This window comes from Pristiophorus japonicus, chromosome 7 (assembly GCF_044704955.1).
Source record: "Pristiophorus japonicus isolate sPriJap1 chromosome 7, sPriJap1.hap1, whole genome shotgun sequence".
Taxonomy (NCBI): Eukaryota; Metazoa; Chordata; class Chondrichthyes; family Pristiophoridae; genus Pristiophorus; species Pristiophorus japonicus.
The window spans coordinates 194,651,250-194,672,774 of NC_091983.1; the positions used below are offsets into that span (position 1 = coordinate 194,651,250).

Below are 21,525 nucleotides of genomic sequence, written 5' to 3' on the forward strand. Positions count from 1 at the left end.
CGCATGGGAACACCATCACCTCCAAGTTCCCCTCCAAGTCCCCCTCCAAGTCACACTCCACCCTGACTTGGAAATATATCACCGTTTCTTCCTCATCACAGGGTCAAAATTCTGGAACTCCCTCCCTAACAGCACTGTGGGAGTACCTTCACCACACGGACTGCAGCGGTTCAAGAAAGCGGCTCACCGCCACCTTCTTGAGGGCAATAAATGCTGACCTTGCCACATCCCGTGAATGAATAAAAATAAGAATGGAATGGAATTTCTTTAGGAAAGCCTGGTATCAGGAAATTCAGAAACATTCGAATTCTGCGATCCTGTTCACCCAGCAGGCTATTCAACTATGTGTGGCACCATAGATGATTGCCATCTTGACATATGTGTGGAATTACTTGCACAGAGTCACTGCAGAGCACTCAGAACCAGCTATTTCCTAGCTATTAGTTTCCAATATTTCTTTTTTTTGCGTATGGACAAGACTCGCTGCCACTGTGATTATAGTTGCATTAATAGATCAATAGATCAAATGAAATTGTTTTTAATTTCAAATCTTACAGACCCCCCATACTTTAATCATGAGGTTCTACCTATTGGCCCATAATTTGCTGTCAAAATAATGGTGAGGCTAATGACATTCACCGTTAGTTATGCACAAATGCTACAGCAACATCACGTGAGGACAGATGCGTGGTTAAATGTGGAAATCGAAAAGTCACTGTCTCAGTTGCATCGCTCCACCATTAGCTTCGTGGAAACGGAATCTCACTGTCCGCTTCACCGATTAAATATATTGAATGGTGTGAAGTTGCTGTACTTGTGTGGTGGATAGAAACTAAACTCGCCACAGAAAGTTAAATCTTGTCCATTTCAGTCTAAGTACCCTTGTTGAATGAGGTGTAACTGGGTTTTTAATGGTGTACTAAGTTAGAATTACTGCTGAACAACCTCTGCCTCTTGAAAATTCTCATACAAAAATCGAGACTTTTCCAGTCCATCAGGTTTTTGAAACAACGGTCCTGAAAGTGTATCAATGCTTAACCTACTCATCTGAAATTTGGTCCTCTGTCACTTTATTGGAGGAATTAACCCATTTACTTAAAATAGGTTAATACCGTGGGTAAAATAGACAAATATATTAGGGCTGATTTTGCAACCTTTTGTATCCAGTAGAGAGCTATGGTTGCAGGGAGCACATTCTAATACGTAGCCAGTGATAGTCCATTCATTCATTTCCCATGGTGCACTCCCACTGTGCGCAGCACCTCGCCAGCAGTGCAGAATCATGGAATTGGTCCTGTTAAGCTTTTATACACGAACACTGCACAACATAATTTCAGGGCCAATATGAATTAATTATCACCCTTTTGATCATAGTTCCTCCAAACCTCTGTGCTGTCCGCCTTCAGCAAGGAGGGTGAGACAACGTGGGTCAAGGGCGTCTCTCTGGCAACTCATCAAAGTCACTTTGTATCAGTGCTTTTTGCTGAGTTGGAGTGGTCTAATAGCTGATTTTCCCTTCTCTCCTCTTGGGTGGGAAACAATACTACTGAGAAGGTCCATCCATTGCCCTGTCGAGGCTCGGGAAAAACTTACTTACAATTGACCAGAACTTGAAGTTGGGCCCTTTAAATGAGAATTCAAAATTTTACTTCTGCAATAGTCAAATTGTCTTTATTGGATGGTCTGGATTTTAATCACCAGCAAAGGTGTAAAAATCATTACAATGGTGCTTACCAAGGTGCATGATAACACGGCTAAGAATTTAAACATTTTTTTCACTTTCTGCCTTGGAGCAGTGGGTACACTCTGTCACCTGAGTCAGAAGGGCGTGGGTTCGAATCCCACTCCAGGGACTTGAGCCCATAATTCAGACTGACTCTCCGGTACAGTGCTGCTCTGTCGGAGGTGCCACCTTTTGGATGAGATGTTAAATCGAGACCCCATCTATCCTCTCAGATGTAAAAGATCCCACGGCACTATTGGAAGAAGAGCTGTCCACTTTTTATAGCGGCTGCGATGGCTGAGTGATTAAGGCATTGGACTCGCAATCCAATGGGGTTCTCCACCCTGCTTCGAACCCTGCTTGTAGTGGATTGGCTTCAGTGCTTCAAATAGTTTATGCACCTAGGGTCAGCATTGAATAGATCCATGTCAAATATAACTATAGTTTAATAAACATAATTCTATGCATATAACTTGGGCAATCCATTTTAACATATAATTCAGCAGTGGAATCCCTGGGGAACTTCATAGCAAAGTGGATTAAGCACACTGCCCTTTTCCCTCTGTGACTTGGGCTCAAATCCAGCCAAGACTGACAGGGTGAAAGCATGGAATCATAGAATGATACAGCACAGAAGGAGGCCTTTTGGCCATTGTGCCTGTGCCTGCTCTTTAACAGAGCTATCCAATTAGTCCCATTCTCCTACCCTTCCCCCATAGCCCTGAAAATTCTTCTGCATTAGGTATTTATCCAATTCCCTTTTGAAAGTTTTTTTTATTGAATCTGCTTCCACCACCCTTTCAGGCAGTGCATTCCAAATCACGACAATTCACTGTATAAAAAAATATATTTTCTCGCCTCTGGTTCTTTTGCCAATTACCTTAAATTGGTGTCCTCTGGTTATCGACCCTTTTCGACTGAGTGTGGCATCAAGGAGCACTAGAAAAATTGAAGTCAATGGGAATCAGGGGAAAACTCTCCATTGGCTGGAGTCATACCTAGCACAAGGAAAGATGGTTGTGGTTGTTGGAGGACATCACTGTAGGAGTTCCTCAGGGCAGTGTACTAGGCCCAACCATCTTCAGCTGCTTCATCAATGACCTTCCCTCCATCATAAGGTCAGAAGTGGCAGTTGTTCCCGCATGCAGCAAAACCAGGATGACATTCAAGCTTGGGCTGATAATGGCAAGTAACAGTCGTGCCACAAAGTGCCAGGTAATGACTATCTCCAACAATAGAGAGTCTAACCACCGCCCCTTGACATACAACGGGATTACCATCGCCGAATTCCCCACCATCAACATTATGGGGGTCACCATTGACCAGAAACATAACTGGACCACCCATATAAATATTGTGGCTACAAAAACATGTCAGAGACTGAATATTATGCAGGGTGTGTCTCACCTCCTGACTCACCAAAGCCTTTCCATCATTTACAGGGCACAAATCAGGAGTGTGATGGAATACTCTCCACTTGCTTGGATGAGTGAAGCTCCAACAACACTCAAGAAGCTCAAAACTGTGGTGTATGTAGCACTCAAATCACTGACTCCACACGGTCTGGTATTGTAGTAACTGTTGTAACCTTAGTCCTTTATTGTGTAACTCCAGAGTGCCTCTCAGGTGTGATGGGCAGCCTTTTATACTCTGTCTTGGAGGTACTTTCAGGTCTCCCACCATAGCGCCCTCTGTGGAGCATCATTGTACTTATACATTTAATGTACCTGGACAATACATAACATCTCACTCACCCCCCAGTTCCAAGAGCCATTGCCAGTAACCTTGGCCTTGTTCGTCCTGGTTGATTTGTGAGTGTGAGTCTATGACCATCCACTTCCCTCTTCCCCCCCATGTAGAGATTATGCTTGCGATCCGGTGCAAGCATGTGGTATTAGCAGTCCTTACATGGGTGATGAAGTCACGAGTATAACCTCCAACAGAAAGCAGGCATACATGGACAGTACATTTGTATGGTACATATATTGTATGGTACAGATGTTATGTCAAAAAGTTGGAGGTACACTGAACAGTTATGTAATCCCAGCTCACTGGGTGAGGTACGGTGGCGGTATGCTGCCCCTTTTTGCCCGAGGTAATAGGCTGCGCTGAGACAGGGTATCGCAACTAGTCCGTTGCCTCTGTTCTCAGTAGTCGCCTTAGCGGCTCATCTGCAGTCACTGAACCATTGCATGAATCATGTAAAACCGAAATTTGCCGTGGTCCATTAGGCATGTTAGTCACGGACCCCTTAACCCTTTTTCTTGTACCTCGTGGTATTAACTCTTTTTGTAAATCATTCATATCCATCATTTTAAACACAGTACCCATATAGCATCAAAATATTAACTCTTATCCTAAATCACGTCATCATACAAATCACATTACTCAATTAGACTCGCTCTTGCCTTACAAAAGTCTCTTTGTGGGGACCGCCAACGGTGTAAGGCCCTTTTAAGGCTCCCGGGTGCATTTCCCTTTTAATACGCCATCTTGTGGTTCTCACGAGGCTTCCACTGGGCGCCGGCATTTTAGTTGCTCTGCTTGCCTTTATTCTGCTGAACTCTGCTGCTCTTGAGCTCGCTGGCATGGCGTTTTAGGAAGAACGAGAAGGGGTAAAGAAGGAAGAAAGAAGAAAAACGGCCAAGAACGATTGAATCTTGAATCGTGGCAGAAATAGTTCTGTGGATTCGATCAGTCATAGTCTCTGTGGCGTCCGTAACTGCTGTAACTGCCGCCTAATCCGCCGCTCTGGCTCTTGTGCCCACCCGAGTAGCTGTTGCATTCTCCCGGGTCATACCTGCCGCCGCTGTAGCCTCCGCCGCCGCTGTAGCCTCCTCTCCTGCCGTTCCGGCCACCGCCGTAACCACCACCACCGCTTTCGCCTCCTCTCCTGCCATTGCCGTAACCACCACCACCGCCGCCGCCGTCCCGGCCTCCACCGTAGCTGCGACCGCCGCCCGACTTTCTCTCCGCGTGGGCCCTCCCCCCCCCGGATTTTTCATCCGTCGATGGATTTCCCGATCAACGCCTGCTCTTCCAGGGTCTGCTCGCCTGTGGAGGCTGAGGCTGCAGGATTGCTTGAGGTCAGGAGTTCTGGGCTGCTGTCGTCTGTGTGGGGATTTAGACTGCCGATGAACGGCTTCTTCCTCCTCCAGCTCAGTCGGCGCTGCTCTTTGGGAACCCGGGGAACAGCAGTCTGTGGAGGAATGAAGTCTTTCCAGCTCCCACGGACCTTCCCCATCCACCTCCTGCCGAGAAGCGTCGGCCCATCGCCTGCAAGAACCCATAAAGGTAAACCGTGCATCTCGCCCCCGTGAGATACCTGCACATCCGCTCTGCCAAGAACAGGTATCAGTTCCCTGGTGTAGATGCGCAGCTTCACCGTGACCGGGACCAGCTTGGGTCGTGCAGCTGGGTTGACCCACAGTTTCTCAAAAGTTCTCTGACTCATCAACGACGGACCTGATCCAGTGTCCACTTCCATACTCACTGGGACTCCGTTGATCTTGACTTCCATAATCACCGGGGCCGAATCGTTGGTACAGGTATACAGTCCAAACAATGCCTCGTCTTCTTCTGCCTGCTCCTCGCTGGAAAATGGACCCTCTACCATTCCTCAGCCACACGGTGAGTCAGGTTTCTTTTGCACATACGCTGAAGGTGGCCTTTCGTGTGGCAGGTATTGCACGTATACTCCGCAAACCTGCACTGGTGAGCCCCATGGCTTCCTCCGCAGCGCCAGCATGGTGCTACTCGATTAGCCCCCCTCGGTGGACTCTGAGTTCCAGGATCCCGAGATCCATGCTCTCTGCCCCGGGCAGAGCCACGTTCTGCAGTTTTGTCTGTGGTGGGCGCTATCCTGTGGACAGTGCCTGCCGGGTTCGAGACTGTGTGTATCATCTGCTTGGTGCTGCAAGTCGAGGTCATAAATGCCCTGCTGATGGTGGTGGCTTGCTTCAGGGTGACTGTAGGTTCAGTGGATAGCAGCTTGTGGAGGAGACCCTCATGTCCAATCCCCATAACAAAGATGTCTCGCAGCGCGTCGTCAAGGTGTGTGCCAAAATCACACGCCGCCGCGAGTCTCCTGAGGCCTGCAGCAAATTTGGTGACATCCCGGCCCTCAGGTCTGCAGTGGTGGTAGAATTTGTGCCGGGCAGTGAGGATGCTCTCCTTTGGTTTCAGTTGGTCACGAATGAGTGTGATCAGCTCCTCATATGACTTATCCCCGGCGCTCGCGGGTGCCAGCAAATCCCTGACGAGGCAGTAAACCTCATCACCACAACCGGAAAGCAATATCGCCTTGCGCTTCTCTCTCAGTGCGTCCGTGTTCCCCGTCAGGACGTTTGCAGTGAAGTGGTACTCGAGCCTTTCCGTAAAGGCCTCCCAATCATTGCCCACCATAAAATCCTTTAGCGAGCCCAGAGTAACCATGGTTGCGTGAAGTTCGTCCGTGTCCTTGTCGCCAATGTGGTGTATGTAGCACTTAAATCACTGACTCCACACCGTCTGGTGTTGTAGTAACTGCTGTGACCGTAGTCCTTTATTGTCTGACTCCAGAGTGCCTCTCAGGTGTGGTGGGCAGCCTTTTATACTCTGTCTCGCAGGTACTTTCAGGTCTCCCACCACAGCGCCCTCTGTGGCGCACCATTGTACTTATACATTTAATGTACCTGGACAATACATAACAAAAACCACCCAGGACAAAGCAGCCCCCTTGATTGGCACTCGATCCACCACCTTAAACATTCACTCCCTTCACCACCGGCGCACCGTGGCTGCAGTACGTACCATCTATAAGATGCACTGCAGCAATTCGGCAAGGCTTCATCGACAGCATCTCCCAAACTCGCGACCTGTACCACCAAGAAGGACAAGGGTAGCAGGCAGGAACACTACCACCTCCAAGTTCCCCTCCAAGTCACACACCATCCTGACTTGGAAATAATTTGCCGTTCCTTCATCGTCGCTGGGTCAAAATCCTGGAACTCCCTCCCTAACAGCATTGTGGGAGTACCTTCACCACACGGACTGCAGCGGTTCAAGAAGGCGGCTCACCACCACCGGCTCAAGGGTAATTAGGAATGGGCAATAAATGCTGAAGAAATAAAAAACAATTAACTTGTCGAATTAAAAATACAATAAATTGAATATGCTGACAATCTGAAATAAAAAAGAAAATGCTGGATCCAGACAGAGAAGTAAGTTTGAAGTTCCCTTTTCAAACTCTGATTAGGACTATTCTGGTAACCTCAGTAGGGATACAACAACAACTTGCATTGATACAGCATCACTAACATTGAAAAACATCCTAAGGTAGTTCACAGAAACGTAATCAGACAAAAATCAACAGTGATCTAAAGAAGAGATATTAGGAGAGGTAACTAAAAGCTCGGAGAAAGATGTGGGTTTTAAGATGGATCTTAAGGGAGGAGATGGGGATGGAGTGGTTTAGGGAGGGAATTCAGAGCTTAGTGCCTTGATGCTGATGGCACAGTGCCATTGGTGAGGTGAAGGGATTTCGTGATATACAAGAGGCCAGAGTTGAAAGACTGAAGAAGGTTACTGAGATAAGAAGAGGCAAGGCCATGAAGGGATTTAAACACGAGGACGAGTATTTTAAATTTGAGGCTTTGGGGACCGGCAGTCAATGTAGATCAGCAAGCACAAGGGTGATGGATGAGTGGGACTTGGTGCTGGATAGGATCCTGGCAGCAGAGGTTTGAATGAGCTGAATGTGGCGAGTCGAGGATGGGAGAGCATTGGAATGGTTGAGTCTGCAAGTGAATGGCGTGGATGTTGATTTTGGCAGCAGATGGACTGAGTCAATGGTGGAGAAGGCCGAGATTACACAAGTGGAAGTGGGCGGTCTTTGAGATTCAAACATGGAGTTGCAGAAAAGTTGGGAGTGGATTTGGGAGGTGACAATTTGTTCAAGGGCTTTGGAGAAGAAAGGGAAGTTGGAGAGGGGACAGCATATTGCAAAGACAGGGGGTTTTCATATATTTTCATACCCTATGATTCTAATGGCCTGACTAGAAGTAATATTCTGAGTTCATTTATACTATTTAGTACTTTTATCCACGTTTAATAAGGTCCTTATTTGGCCTTCACTATGGAGTAGAGGTACTCAAAACTTTTATTGTACTAGGCCCTAGCAAAAAAATAAATTCAGGGTTTCCTTTTCCTCCCACTGATGGATTGAGACTTTTATGAAGGATGATGTGAGTGCTGAAGGCACTATATTTATTTTCTCCTGGGCCCCGATCATGTCGTTCCATGCTCTCTCGCTGCTCCTCCGCCCCGACCTCGCCGCTCCTGATGTACCTGCCCGCGCTCCAATCAGCAACCTGGATTTTGGTGACATCCAATCCAGTCGCCCTCTTCACAGCCGTCGCTCTCCTGCACCAGCACGCGCTGTATCTTGAAGCGGTATGCACCACGCTGCTCCTTCTTTAAGGCCCCAACCAGCTGCTGATGGTCCTCGCAGGTCGGGGAGAGGCATGAGTTCGGGGCCGAGAACAGGCAAGGGCCCAGGGACAGCCCACATTGCGATATGTGCGCGCACTAGGTCCGTGCAGCAGAGTTGGTCTCCAGTCGTTTTGGTTTGTCCTTGCCACTGGACCAAGACCTAGCTCTGTCAAGCCCGTGTGGTGGCTGGTGTGCAACGGCCACTACATGTTAAAAAGATCCACGCACAGGCATCTTCCACCCTTCAACATGTAGTTCGGGACCTGGAATATTAGGTCCTTCATTATAATACCTGTGAACTCATCCCTTTTTGGCATGGAAACAAGTCATTCTTGATACGAGGGACTGCCTAGGATGATGATGATGACCCTGGAAACAGTTTCTCCTTATTTACTCCATCCATTTATTCTTCATGATTTTGAACATAACTGAAGTCCCTTATCCCTGGTACCATTCGAATAAATCTCTTCTGTACCCTTTCAAAGGCCCTGGGCCCTGATATCTTGATACCCTTCCTAAAGTTTAGTGCCCAGAATTGGACACAATATTTCACCCCAAGATATCTCTGTTCCTGCACCCTCATTAAAATTGTACCATTTAGTTTATATTGCCTCTCCTCATTCTTCCTACCAAAATGCATTACTTCACACCTCTCTGCATAAAATGTTATCTGCCACGTGTCTGCCCATTTCACCAGTCTGTCTATGTCCTCTTGAAGTCTGTTACTATTTATTACATTTCCGAGTTTTGTTTCATCTGCAAACTTTGAAATTATGGCCTGTATACCCAAGTCAAGGTCATTAATATATATGAAAAAAGCAGTGGTTCTAATACCGAACCCTGGGAGGCATCACTGCACACTTCCCTCCAGTCTGAAAAACAACCGTGCACCATTACTCGCTGCTTTCTGTCCCGTAGCCAATTTTGTATCCACGCAACCACTGCACCTTTAATCGCATGGGCTTCAATTTTGCGAACAAGTTTATTATGCGGTAACTTATCAAAGGTCTTTTAAATGTTCATATATACATCATCAAGTGCACTACCTTCATCATCCCCCTCAGTTATTTTATCAAAAGAACTGAATCAAATTAGTCAAACATAATTTGCCTTTACCAAATCCATGCTGGCTGCCATTTATTAACTAATATTTTTCCACGTGACAATTAATTTTATCTGGGATTGTTACCTCCGACAGTTTCCCCACCACCGACATTTGGCTGACTGGCCTGTGGTTGCCGGGTTTATCCCTCCCGCCTTTTGTCAAAAGCGATGTTGCAATCCTCCAGGCCTCCTTAGTGATCCAGGGAGCTCTCCTCGGATTCCCTTTCTTTCCCCTCGTGGGATTGTGTCTAGTCTACCATGTTCGTGCATTAGTTTTCAAATTGCACTTTCCCAGACCCTAATTGCTCTGAGGTCATCGTATTTTTGTCCCCTTGACATCAGGCGCCGGTATGTGAACTTACTAGAATGTTAATTCTGCTGCTGTAAACTAATAAAAAGTTATATTTTGCAGTGACAGCACTGTATTCCTTTGGGTAGCTGACACTGTCTTTTAGAAGTTAGTACAGGGGATTTCTCCCTCCCCACCCCCCAGGAGTATGTCAATACTTGCATACTTGGAAAAGTTTGAAAACCAGTGCACTGGTGTGACATTTCCAGTTCTTACGCCAATCATTCTTGGGGCATCAGTTCATGTCGGAGATTGACAACTTGGCATTAATTAATGCCAAATGCTGAGTATTGTATTGTGTGCTCACGACCCAAAAGAATTGGGTCGAGACTGGTCAAACTCATTTAATTCAGGTCCTTTACAGCTGGCACAGATCCCATTCTCAAATTCAAATCTAGGACTCTGACAAAAGGGAAGCATTTCACTATCGTGTTCCTCGCCTCACCGAAATAAAAATCATTCAGCGTGAAGAAAGAAGTGAATATGATTTCTGGAACCTTGGCCCTCCCTACAGATAAACACACATTTCTTCTTGCACCGCGTTTAAAGCTCTGAATTACGGTTGAATATTTCTGAATCATTAAGTCAATATTTGAGAAACAGATTGTAATTTGCTCATTTAGCCAGTTGCAGGACTGCACCTCATTATTAAGTATATAAATAAACAAAACAGACAGTGTCACAACAGACATATCAAGCCAGAATTTGCTGGGAACATAAGGCCGAGTTTAATGTGCACGTCGTTATTAGTGTGTAAAACGTCCAGTAATTTGTGGCGAGGAAGAGATACCCCATGAGTTGCGAATCGCCACAAATTGCTGGACAATTTGCACCGCTCCACCGTTAACCTTGCAAAAATGGCAGCTCACCCTTAACCTCTCTGTGAGCTTCAAGAAATTTCTGCATTTGGGCATTAATTACCAATGAAACTTGACACAGAAAGTTAGGGCTGGTACTTAACAGCATAAGGACTTGCATTTATATAGTGCCTTTCACTACCTCACAATGTCCTAAAGTACTTTAAAGCCACTGAAGTACTTTTGAAGTGTAGTCACTAGTGTAATGACAAGATTTATGTTCCTGCAAAATGCCACTCAACCTCTCCGGTCCAGAAAAGGAACAAGTGAAACTGTGAAGTCTCATTCCTGCAGGTAGTAAATTGTTCTTCAAGATTTAAAAAATATTTAAATCTTTTTCTTACTTTTCTTTCCTGGCTCTTTTTTTAAATCCCTTTCTTAATCCAATCTCTTTATTTCTCTTTCTATACCTGACTTGAATCTAATTCACCTCATTTCCTTCTTGGTCGTTCCTGTTTCTTTCTCAGTTCTTAAAGCTCATTGGTTAAGGAGGTAGACTGTGGTCCCGTTGTTCACTAAGGTCCCAGATACCCTGTTGTCCTTGCCATACCGTTATCAGCTCACATTTCCAGCACTATGCAGCTGAAGGATGAGGGAAAAAGTTTAACTAATGGGAACATCGCGAGATGCTCCACTCCAGCAGATTCTGGGCCAATTACTTCAGGTCAATCTAAGATCGTCTTAAGTAACAATAAGACAACAAGTGAACAATTACTTGGAGCAAGAATTTAGCACTTTAAATCAGAAGGAAAAGGATTCAAGAAAATAAATCTGATGTATGTATAATTAATTCCTCAGCCAAACAGTAAGTTTTACTCTCACACTAATTCCACTGTATTTTATTCACAGAATATATATGCCTACATTACACTAGTGAGTTCAAAAGTGCTTCAATGGCTTTAAAGCATGTTAGGACATCGTGAGGTAGTGAAAGGCACTATATAAATGCAAGTTCTTATTTTCTTTGTAATCTAACGCTTGTGTAGTTCTGGGACTATCTTTCCACATGAATGCATCACAATTGTTCTACAACTTAACCTAGTGCTAGTTTAGTTGCCTAAATAAACAATAACATGTCCATAAAATAATTTTTAAACCAAAGAAATTAACGTTTTTTATAAAACAAGTGTCAGTATTTGCATCCAGCCCCCTCTCTGAGTCTTCCCTCACCCCACTAGGATGGCGGGCTGCAGACTAGCTCTCGAGCCTCCGGAAATGAACAGGAGATTGCCAGAGTGGCTCAGGGTGACTGCAACCACTTTGGGGAGGCACCTGATCTCCGCTCCGTTGTGAGACAGGCACCTTGACGTGAGGAATTGTGGGTACAAGTCTATATCCCAAACCTGATGCGGATCATGCCTGTTAAAATAGTCGACAAAGGAATGTCTTACTCTAAGCATTTATCTGCGAACATCAGCAACATTAAGTTGTAGCCTATGATTGGGGCAATGGAATAATTTATGTTGATACAGTTAAAAATGGGATTCCCGCCCCAGTTCATTAGCATTAACAATTCTCACTTTCGTTAATATATAATTTACCATTAAATAATAGACTCCAAATTGTGGTGTAAGAAATCATTTTATTGTGATGACATTAAATAATGTGCAGGAAACCTAAACGGGATGTTATTTTAGCCAAACTAAAGGAGCAATAATGTTTAGGGAGTATAGAGGCCACAATTTGTAATTTTACATTCCACAGTTGGTCTCTCATTATACGTGGGAACCACTTCCAATTCTTTAAGAACTTCTGTGCCTGCTATCAGGTGTCTGGCGAAAAAAAAAAGAAAAAAGTTAAAAAGTGAAGTCAGGTAAGATTTCATTCTGAAGAAGGAAATGACAGCTATGATTAACTGATGGCTATTTCAAGCAACACTTGAATACTGCTCCCAATCTGAGAAAATCTTCAAACATCTTTCACACGTTCCTGGATCATCATCATAGGCAGTACCTCGAAATCGAGAAAGACTTGCTTCCAATCTAAAAGTGAGTTCTCAGGTGACCCTGAACAATCCAATATGGAAACTCATGTCTCTGTCACAGATGGGACAGATATTCGGTCGAGGAAATGGGGGTGGGGAGTGTGGTTTATGCAGGGAAAAGATGGACAGGTACATGTTCTTTCACCTTTAGTCACAAATCTCTCTCCATCACAATCTTTCTTGCTTTTCTCTAATCTATGTATAGTAATATGGTAAGTGTTCCTCTGATTAGTTTCTAAGGTCCCATGTCATGTCCTTCATGCCATTCCTAACTCGATATGAAACTATGATTCATCACACAGCATCCGAATTTAATTCTTTCCCAGGTCCTCAAAACTGTGGAACTCCCACTCTCCCGCAGTCTTTACTTTCTCCTACAACCTTCAGGCTTTTAAGACCCAGGCATGGTGTCACCTAATCACTTAATTCTTGATTTACCTAATCTTCTGTTTCAGTCCTTTCAAGTTTGGTGGTGTCCTGTACCTTCAACCATCACCTTGACTTCTCAATGGAAAAAAAATCTCACCCCTTTCTTGTGAGTGGGCTTTTCTGAAACTGTAATCCTCTTTTTATCTGTCTATCCATATGCAATTGGAAACAACATGCGTGTGCATATATTTGTGTGTCTGTACATGTGTGCGTGTATGTCTGGTTTACAAATAAGACTGCAGGTTAACTCTTTGAAGTATGAATAGATTCTAAACCTAATTTGGAATAAAAAATTAAACAGGAAGATTATATTAATTTGATCTTTTACGAGAATAGGATTTAATTTTTACAGAAAATATTCCCTTAAGAATGATAAAACCAAGATTACAAATCTCAAAATGAACAATTCATTTAACCACGTTGTTACAAACATATTGGGGCCGAAGTTCAGCTCCCAAAAAGGCCACTTCCCGCCAGAAAGCGGTGGCCAGGTGGTGGAGTCGAGAGGCCACCGACTTCAGGTCCAATGGCCGCCACCAGCGAAATTCAGCTCGCGGGTTTTTCCAGCGGTCCCCACTTCTGCCCCACTGCTACCCACCGTCCTAAGTGTGTCATCACAGGGCACACCGCCGATCTCCCGCATCCCCGTGAAACTTAGCTGCAAAAATCATAAATGCGCGGGGCGGTGCCCCCAACAGCTTTTTTGTCGATGCACTTCCCTTTCACTGTGTGAGCCACGGCAGTGCGCCGGCCCTTCGAAGGGAGGGCCCACTGTCGCGGTCGCCATGTTTTTTTTTTGTCGGCCGACTTCATGATCAGCTGGACAGTTATGCCCCTGGGTTCAGCCGGGGCAGCCTAGCAACCACTCTTGGGTGCCAGGCCGCTGGCCTGACCGAAATACTCCCTGGTGGCCCAGTGGGCCAAACCTAAACAATCGCTGCATCTCTCCCTTTTAAATGAGGGGAGAGACTTGGTGACGCACATGTGTACTGGCGTCATCACCGCTCCGTTGCTGATTGACAGTGGCGGTGACTCCGTCCCACCTCCACTTCCGCCCCTCTAGAGTACTTACTGCAGAACGTCCGCCCCCATTATGACAGACTTCCGGTCCGCCTGAAAAAACGACAAAGAGCTGAATTTTGCGAAAGAGGCCACCTCATCGGAAGCTACAGTAAAAACACTTTAAAAACGGTAGGTGCAACCTGTTTCGGGCTGGGCTGAATTTCGGCCCCATTGTGTTAAACCAACTGTTCAGGCAGCAGTAAGGAGAAAGCCTAAAATACCCACCCGAAAGATACAAATTTGGTGTTCATCCAAACAGTTGGCTGTAGTGTGATGTAGAACTGGCTTCCGTTAGTATGTCGACCCTTGTTAGCCATTCCAAGAACTCCTCTCTTGCAGTGAGAGATTGCAAAGGTCTCATCTAGCAACAGTAAGCACATCCTTTACATTAGACACTTTTGCTAATATTGGTGGCGATCTAAACATTTTCCATTTGGGATCTAATGATATCAAGCACTCCTAGATTAGAAGGTGAGGCTCTTCCTACCCAAGGGCAAATGCTCTATTTTAATCATAAATCATCAACTGCAAAGCATTTATATGTTGCCTGTAAATTAACATAAATGATCATATAAGGATTGTAAAACTGCTTCAACTCACATGAAATGCATTTTTACTATATTCACACATTGGTCAATTCCTGCAAAATATGTTTTGACATTATTTGCTGCTTAGGCAGAAATATGAAAGAATATGAAGATGACTATTGGTTGATTACACTTTAAAAAGAATGAGAATACAGATCCATTCCTATCGGTAGACATTTTCGCGATTTGATGGCCTTGACATATAGGTGCAAAATGTAATGTGTAAATGTAACATATTGGTGATAAAGCATGCAAATAAATTTTGATCTAAGTAGGCCACGTCATGGCAATAAAGTGCATGTGAAATATACTTCTTTTATTACAGTACATTTGAGATACCGGTTGTTAATACCAACAAAAGAACTTGCATAATATACTGTCAATGATGTCATAATCTTTATATACCTAGGCCCTGCATATCAGAGAGTGTCTAAATCAGTTGCACGATGATCTGGAAGATAATGCATAGTTGATACTTAAGGACAATAAGTATAAATAAATATAATGTATTTAATATATAAAACGTGCAAACGTACGGCCATCTGATTCCAGGTGTCACATTTAATTACAGATGCAAAACTATCTTAAAAGATGAAAGAAAGCCAAGTAATTCACATACTTTGAACACAGCTCAGAAACTTGCGCTGCAGTTACAATTATCTGGGGAATGAGTTTGGTAGGAACATTCCCGCATCTGAGTCAGAAGATGGAGGGTTCAAGCTGCACACCAGACAGCCCCGGCAAGTGAAGACTAGAATATGGGGCTAGATTTTCCATTATTTTTGCATGCATAACGCCCACTTAATGTCCATTTTAACGCTGAAATGAGGCGTAACGCCCAGATAACGGCCATTTAGCCACAAAATGGAAACTGACGCCCATTTTTAGGGCACTTATCGGCGAGCGTTACTTTCGCCATATACGTAACGCCGGGAAAAAATAATACCGCCCGCCCACTTTTTTTAGGCGGAATCATCAAAATGGGCGAAACCAACGGCCATAATATCACCCAGCGTTACTTTCCACACGTAATTAATGGCGAGATTCAATAATACCGACTGGCCATGTTTTTTTGTCATAAAGATCTCATTTGCCGAAACTAACACCCACTATATCGGCCAGCGTCACTTTCAGCACCTCGCACACATCTCGCCCACAATATCACTCACCCAAAACACCGCTCTGAAAAAGTGGAACTGTTCTGAACTCATCACAGCAGTGTGGACGCCATTTTGCAAATTGCAGGTTGCTTCATTGAAAAGGCTGCTTCAACTTCGGGGTAGTTTGGATTGACTCTGGAGTTCTTCTCAGGTGAAGTGACCATCTCAACAGACATCTGTTCATACTGTGGATGATTGGGTTTTACTGTAGGTGTCTTTTAGTGTGGAAATTTATTGCTTGTAAACAATATACTTTTATTGGAATGGGGCCAGCCATTTCTCAGCCTGCATCGATTAGTACGCAGATGCTGCAGAGTGCAAATAGCACAACGTCGAATGCACAGCATTATGTGCCCAATCTAAGATGTGCCAGACTGAGGAGAATGTTCCAGACCATACACACCCCGCACTTACAGGGAGAAGCGATCTTACCTCGACTTATCCGAGAACACATGCCTTCGGAAACTGCACTTCCACAAAGTGGTTAACAGTGAACTATGCCAGCTCATCAGGGCAGATCTGCAGCCTGCCAGCACCTTCAGGACATCACTGTCCGTCGCGGTCAAGGTCACCGCGGCACTGTCATTCTATGCGTCCAGTTCTTTTCGGGCCTCCGCGGTCGAGATTTTCCCTCTGTCTCACCATGCCACACATTGCTGCATTAGATGGGTCATGGAGAACCTGTACGCATGTAGGATGGACTTTATCAGCTTCCCTATGACCACGGAGGCTCAGACTGACAGGGCTAATGCATTCTACTGCATGGCTAAGTTCCCCAAGGTGCAGGGAGCAATACAATGTACTCACATCGCCATGCGAGCATCTTCTCAGGACCCAGAGGTTTTTCGCAACAGAAAAGGATTTCACTCCCTGAAGGTCCAACTAGTTGCCGGCCACAACCAGATAATTATGGCAGTGAATGCCAAATGTCTGGGCAGCTTCGATGAGGCTCACATCCTGCGTGAGAGCGCTGTCTCTGACATGTTTACCAGTCAGCCACAAGGACAATGCTGGATGCTTGGTGATAGCCGATATGGCCAAGCCACCTGGCTGATGACCCCCCTGCCTGACACCCACACCGAGGCTGAGAAGCGATACAACGAGAGCCACAGAGCGATATGCAATGTGGTCCAGAAAACAATTACTGTGCTTAAGCAGCGCTTTAGATGCCTGGAGCACTCAGGAGTGGAGTTACAATACAACCCTGAGCAACTAGCTAAATTCATGGTTGTGTGCTCCATGCTGCACAACCTGACTATCAGGAGGGGACAAGAATTGCCAGAAGGGACTGATGGTCCGCCTCAGGAGAGAGAGGAAGAGGAGGACAAGGGGCTGGATGCTGACCTCAGGCCAGACAATCAGGCTGACTATGCAACCATGCCCACGCCCCCCTCCAGACCACAGGAAAGGACCCGTGGTAGCTACATAGCTGCAAGACTTTTACGACAGGAGCCCATAAATGAGCGATTTGCCTGAAAGAATGTTGCTGTTATTGACAAAGCTGACACCCTGCTGTGTGTGTGCAGCTCAGACATCAATGGTGGGCATCACCTTGGTGCCAGTTAAAGTTTAAGTTGATTCAAGTTACGTGTAATTATACCCTTTCATGTTAAGAAATCACCAGTGTGTAGCGGTCCAGCTATCTGAGACAATGCACAACAAGGTTATATTGAATAAAAAAACATTTAATATGACCATTGGTCTGAAATCATAAGTATCATGGGCAAAAGCACCCCACCCCCACCCCACTTTTTCGAACATTGACATCAATCAAATGGTCAACATGTCCAGCAACACAGAACACAAATGCAAACCAATAGGGCGGTCCCCAGCCCCCATACATTACAACAAATTGCATACACCGAGATGGAGATATAACAAAGCCATCACCTGTGGACATGCACCTCACTTTCCTTCCCCCCCTCTCCTTCTTCTCTCCACCTCTACCCCTTCCCCTCCTCACTCCATGGCGCCTGGCCGAGGAGCTCCTCGGGTGATGCCTCATTTGGGGGGGGATGAAGGTAGAGCCGGTGGTTGCACGGATACAGGAGCGGGGTGGGGGGGTACCAAGGTGGGAACATTCTCGGATCCAGAAGCAGGATCTTGCTCCTGCCTCTCATGTGTCGTTGGCTCTGGTGGTGCGGAACCTGGGGTGGAGTGCCACGCTCCGGGACCACTGGGAGGCCTGTGCCAAAAGTGTTCCTGGCTATCGACTCCAGGGCCTCCACCATCCGCGGAACGTACTCAGCCACGGTGCCGGAGATGCTGGCCATCTGTCAGGATATGCCCCCCAATGCATTTAGGATCTGGTCACCTATGTGTACAGTCCTCCTGGACAAATGTACTATCTCTCCGCTCTCATCTGGCGCTCGTGGACCAGACCTGTCACGTCCACGAGGCCTCCGCGGGGTCGACGCCGTCCTGGGGACAACTGGGGTGCCCTGTGGAGAGGTGCTTGGGCCCGGTACCTCCAGAGTGGAGGTGGAAATGGCCGGAGGAGCACTAGATGGCCTTGGGGTGGAATGCCTTCTGGAGCCTGGTGATTTAGACTCCTCAAAGTCCGCGCTCTCATCTGTGGAGAATAGACCCAGCGGATTGACGGGCGACAATCGGAGCTCCTCAGCACCAGATATAGGATCGTCCAGCGAGTCCGGCCCCACGCCCCCACCTTCTGGCCTCTGTGGTCTTTCTTTGAGACGTGCTGCTGGCTGAGCTGCAAAACACAAATGAGGTTATTAGATGAGAAGTGGGTGCTAGGGTCACAAAGTAAGTTCAGTGCTGCACACAGCATATGCACGACAAAAGCACCACTGCTCCCAAAATCATCACAGACATCACATTTCATGGCCCTCAACACATTCTGCATTGCAATGATTCTCATGAGGGCAGCATTATTTTAGGACTATTTTAGAAATCATCTATCATATATTATTGTTCGGATATTAGTGGGTGTGGCATCTATTGACTTTAGACATGTATACTTTACTCATGTGGCTTCACTTCAGGGTCTGCAGCTGCCTGCATGGCCGTCCAGGGGAGCTTCCCCACGAGTGCGAGCACCCGCTCCTCAATATCAGTGAGGTCACTGGTGACTGGTGGCCCCCCATCCTTTTGCCTCTGCTCGGACCTCATCGTCGGGAGCTTCTTCTGTAAAATGTAACAGGACGACATAGCTTGAGATCATTGCGTGATATAATTGCTAGGTACTGTCACAGAGACTGATACAACACATAACCGACAGATGTAATCATGATTATTATAAGAATTATCATTCTTTACCTAAGGACGTGCACCGTGACCGCAGGCTTTGAGTACAACATTCCCGGTAAAAGTGAAAGACCTCACATCTGATGATAGTCACTCATGAATCTTACAAATCAAGTCGTATAAATACATAAGTACATGTAAATAAATGTAATACTTACTCTTGCGGATCCGACAAGGTCGTTCCATCGCTTGCGGCATTGGTTGCCCTCACACACCTCGCTGACGAGACCACCTCTGCTATCTCGGCCCATATCTTCTGGTAGGCCTTTGGGGTGGGCTTCCCACGCCCTCCCTGTGTCAAATCACCCCAGCATGACTCAACCTCCTGCAGGAGGGAAGCATTTGCCTCGTCCGAGAACCTCCTCACTCTTTTGCGTCCTCCAATGTGTTCCTCTCCCAGCTCACTGGTCTCGCCAGCATCAGTCTCCACAGCATGCTGTGTCACCTCCTCCTTTCCCTCCATTATAGGCACCAAATTCAGGAAAATATTTGGCTGGTAACAGGTAATATTTTTGGCACAATTTGCTATAAAGCTCGAAACTCTCCCTCCTTCCTCCCAAAGCAGCCACACCACACCCACACATGCCTTCACTCCCTCTCAGCTCCCTCTCTGTCTCCTCTTATGCGCATATAATGGTGACCCTTGACCTCCTGAATCACGGGAATCGAGCGTTGCCATGCCGTTGCTAAGGACGGCGACACTTTACGACAGAAGGTCAGAGAGATTTAATGCTAACGCCCATTTCATATCGCTCGCGGTAACGCCCAATTTTTAAAATGGAGACTAGGGGCTTTGAAAATGGGCGACAAGCTGGCGATCTGAAAACCCATCTTTACCGCCCACGCTGGAAATAAAGCCCATTTTTGGGCGATCTGCACAAAAGTGTAAAATCTAGCCTACGGTCTTTAATGTACTGGGCTGACATCTAACGGGTTAGTCGCATCTAGACGGAGTGGCCACTGGCTCTCTGTCAAAAGTCTCGGCTTGAAGCACCATTCCAGGCAACACTGACAAGCGGAGACTGGATAGCCAGCTCTCAAGACTGGGTTGACATACAGTGGAGGAGGGATTTTTTCCCCCAGCAATCTGTTTCAACTCCAGAGGGAACTGGAAATATTCACTAGTTGATTTTCTTTCTTTGGAGAAGTACACTACCTCTCCGAGCCTGAGTGGCCAAAATCCCAAACTCTCAATGTAGGGACTTTCAAGCATCATCATGGCACAACCTTACTAGGGTGGTTAGGCAATACACAAACACTACAGACAGAATCTTTCCCATCATACGGTAATGATTATCCCATGACAATACATTCTTGGAAGGGTATTTTTTTACCTCTAAATGTTTCACCATAAATAGATACACCACCATCTCCTCTACTTGTTAGAACGTCTATGATTTCAGAAAAAAAAAGAATGGAAATTTGAATTAAACAAAGGACAATATTTTTACAATTCTCTCCAAATACTGTACGAGCGATTAGTTTCTGTTATTACATATTGGTTCTTATTCTTGTAATCCTGGAATTAATTTTACTGAAGGCTATTGCATTAAATATACATTATATGACAGTTTTCTATCTTCCCCTGGGCCCACCTATTTATAGTAGCCATCTTCATAATCTCATGTTTGAGTATTGTAAACTAGAGCAACTTGGCTGATGACTGAACTGGCTTTCCACCAGGGCCACCTCCGTCAGTGCCACCCCCTTGCAACCAAATTCTCCCATTACTTTAGTATTATTCTGGAGAATAAGGATGAGCCTAAACTCTTCTTTTCCACCCCAGGCACCTCCTTCTTCCCCTCCTCTAATATCCCCTCCATTCTCATCTCTGATCCTAGATGGGAGGAGGTCCATGAACATAGTAGTTTCCTAAATCAAGACCAGCTACCCTGGCTCCTTTATCCTAGCCTTTCTCTACTCATTTCTTCTTTGTAGTCCCCCAACTCCTGCTAAACTGACTGTCTGACTGGCCATCCCCAAACTCTGTTGCTTCCAGCTGAATTCGCTGTACAGGTGATGAGAAGAGGTTCCATCAGGCTGCTGTTATTAACACAAGTAGTGATGTGTGGTAAAAATCTCGATAACTCCCTTTTCGACTTTGCTCATTGCGAGCCAGTAATGCAGCAAGGCGGTAATGTTTGAGCCCGGGAACTGTTTGTGCCTCAGTCAGCAAAATTCGGCAGCTGGGCCCTGAGTGTGGGGCAGAGCGCTAAGGGAGGCATTACACACCTCTCTTGGGGCGTTAGGCTGGCTGAGCAAGCGAGAATCCCGAGCTAAACAGCTGGCTTCGGAGCGCTCTAAGAGAGGCCTGGCGCGGGGGGGGGGAAACCCTGAAAAAAACCCATCAAAAACATTCCGAATAAATAAATCATGCCACCACAACATAAATCACAAAAACGCCAAAATAAAAAACAATCACAATTACCCGAGGTCGACATTACTTACCTCACAGCAGGTCGGACCGCCCGCTTTCACAGGCGGTCCCAGCACGTCGCTCTATGGAGCGCTAAGGGTCAGGCAGGAGGCAAA

General features: G+C 45.9%; 1 protein-coding gene across 1 annotated transcript in view; it reads right to left on the reverse strand.

Annotated features, from left to right (window-relative positions):
* Positions 1-12,098: 12,098 nt before the first annotated feature.
* Positions 12,099-21,525, reverse strand: part of ppil6 (peptidylprolyl isomerase (cyclophilin)-like 6) — a 33,449-nt gene continuing 24,022 nt past the window's right edge. Inside the window, exons 6-8 of the mRNA XM_070885671.1 lie at positions 20,328-20,384; positions 14,205-14,340; positions 12,099-12,276 (exon numbers count right to left, since the gene is read on the reverse strand). Of these exons, the coding sequence (XP_070741772.1) occupies positions 12,165-12,276; positions 14,205-14,340; positions 20,328-20,384 (305 nt within the window). The 3' untranslated portion in view covers positions 12,099-12,164. The remainder of the gene's footprint in view (positions 12,277-14,204; positions 14,341-20,327; positions 20,385-21,525) is intronic.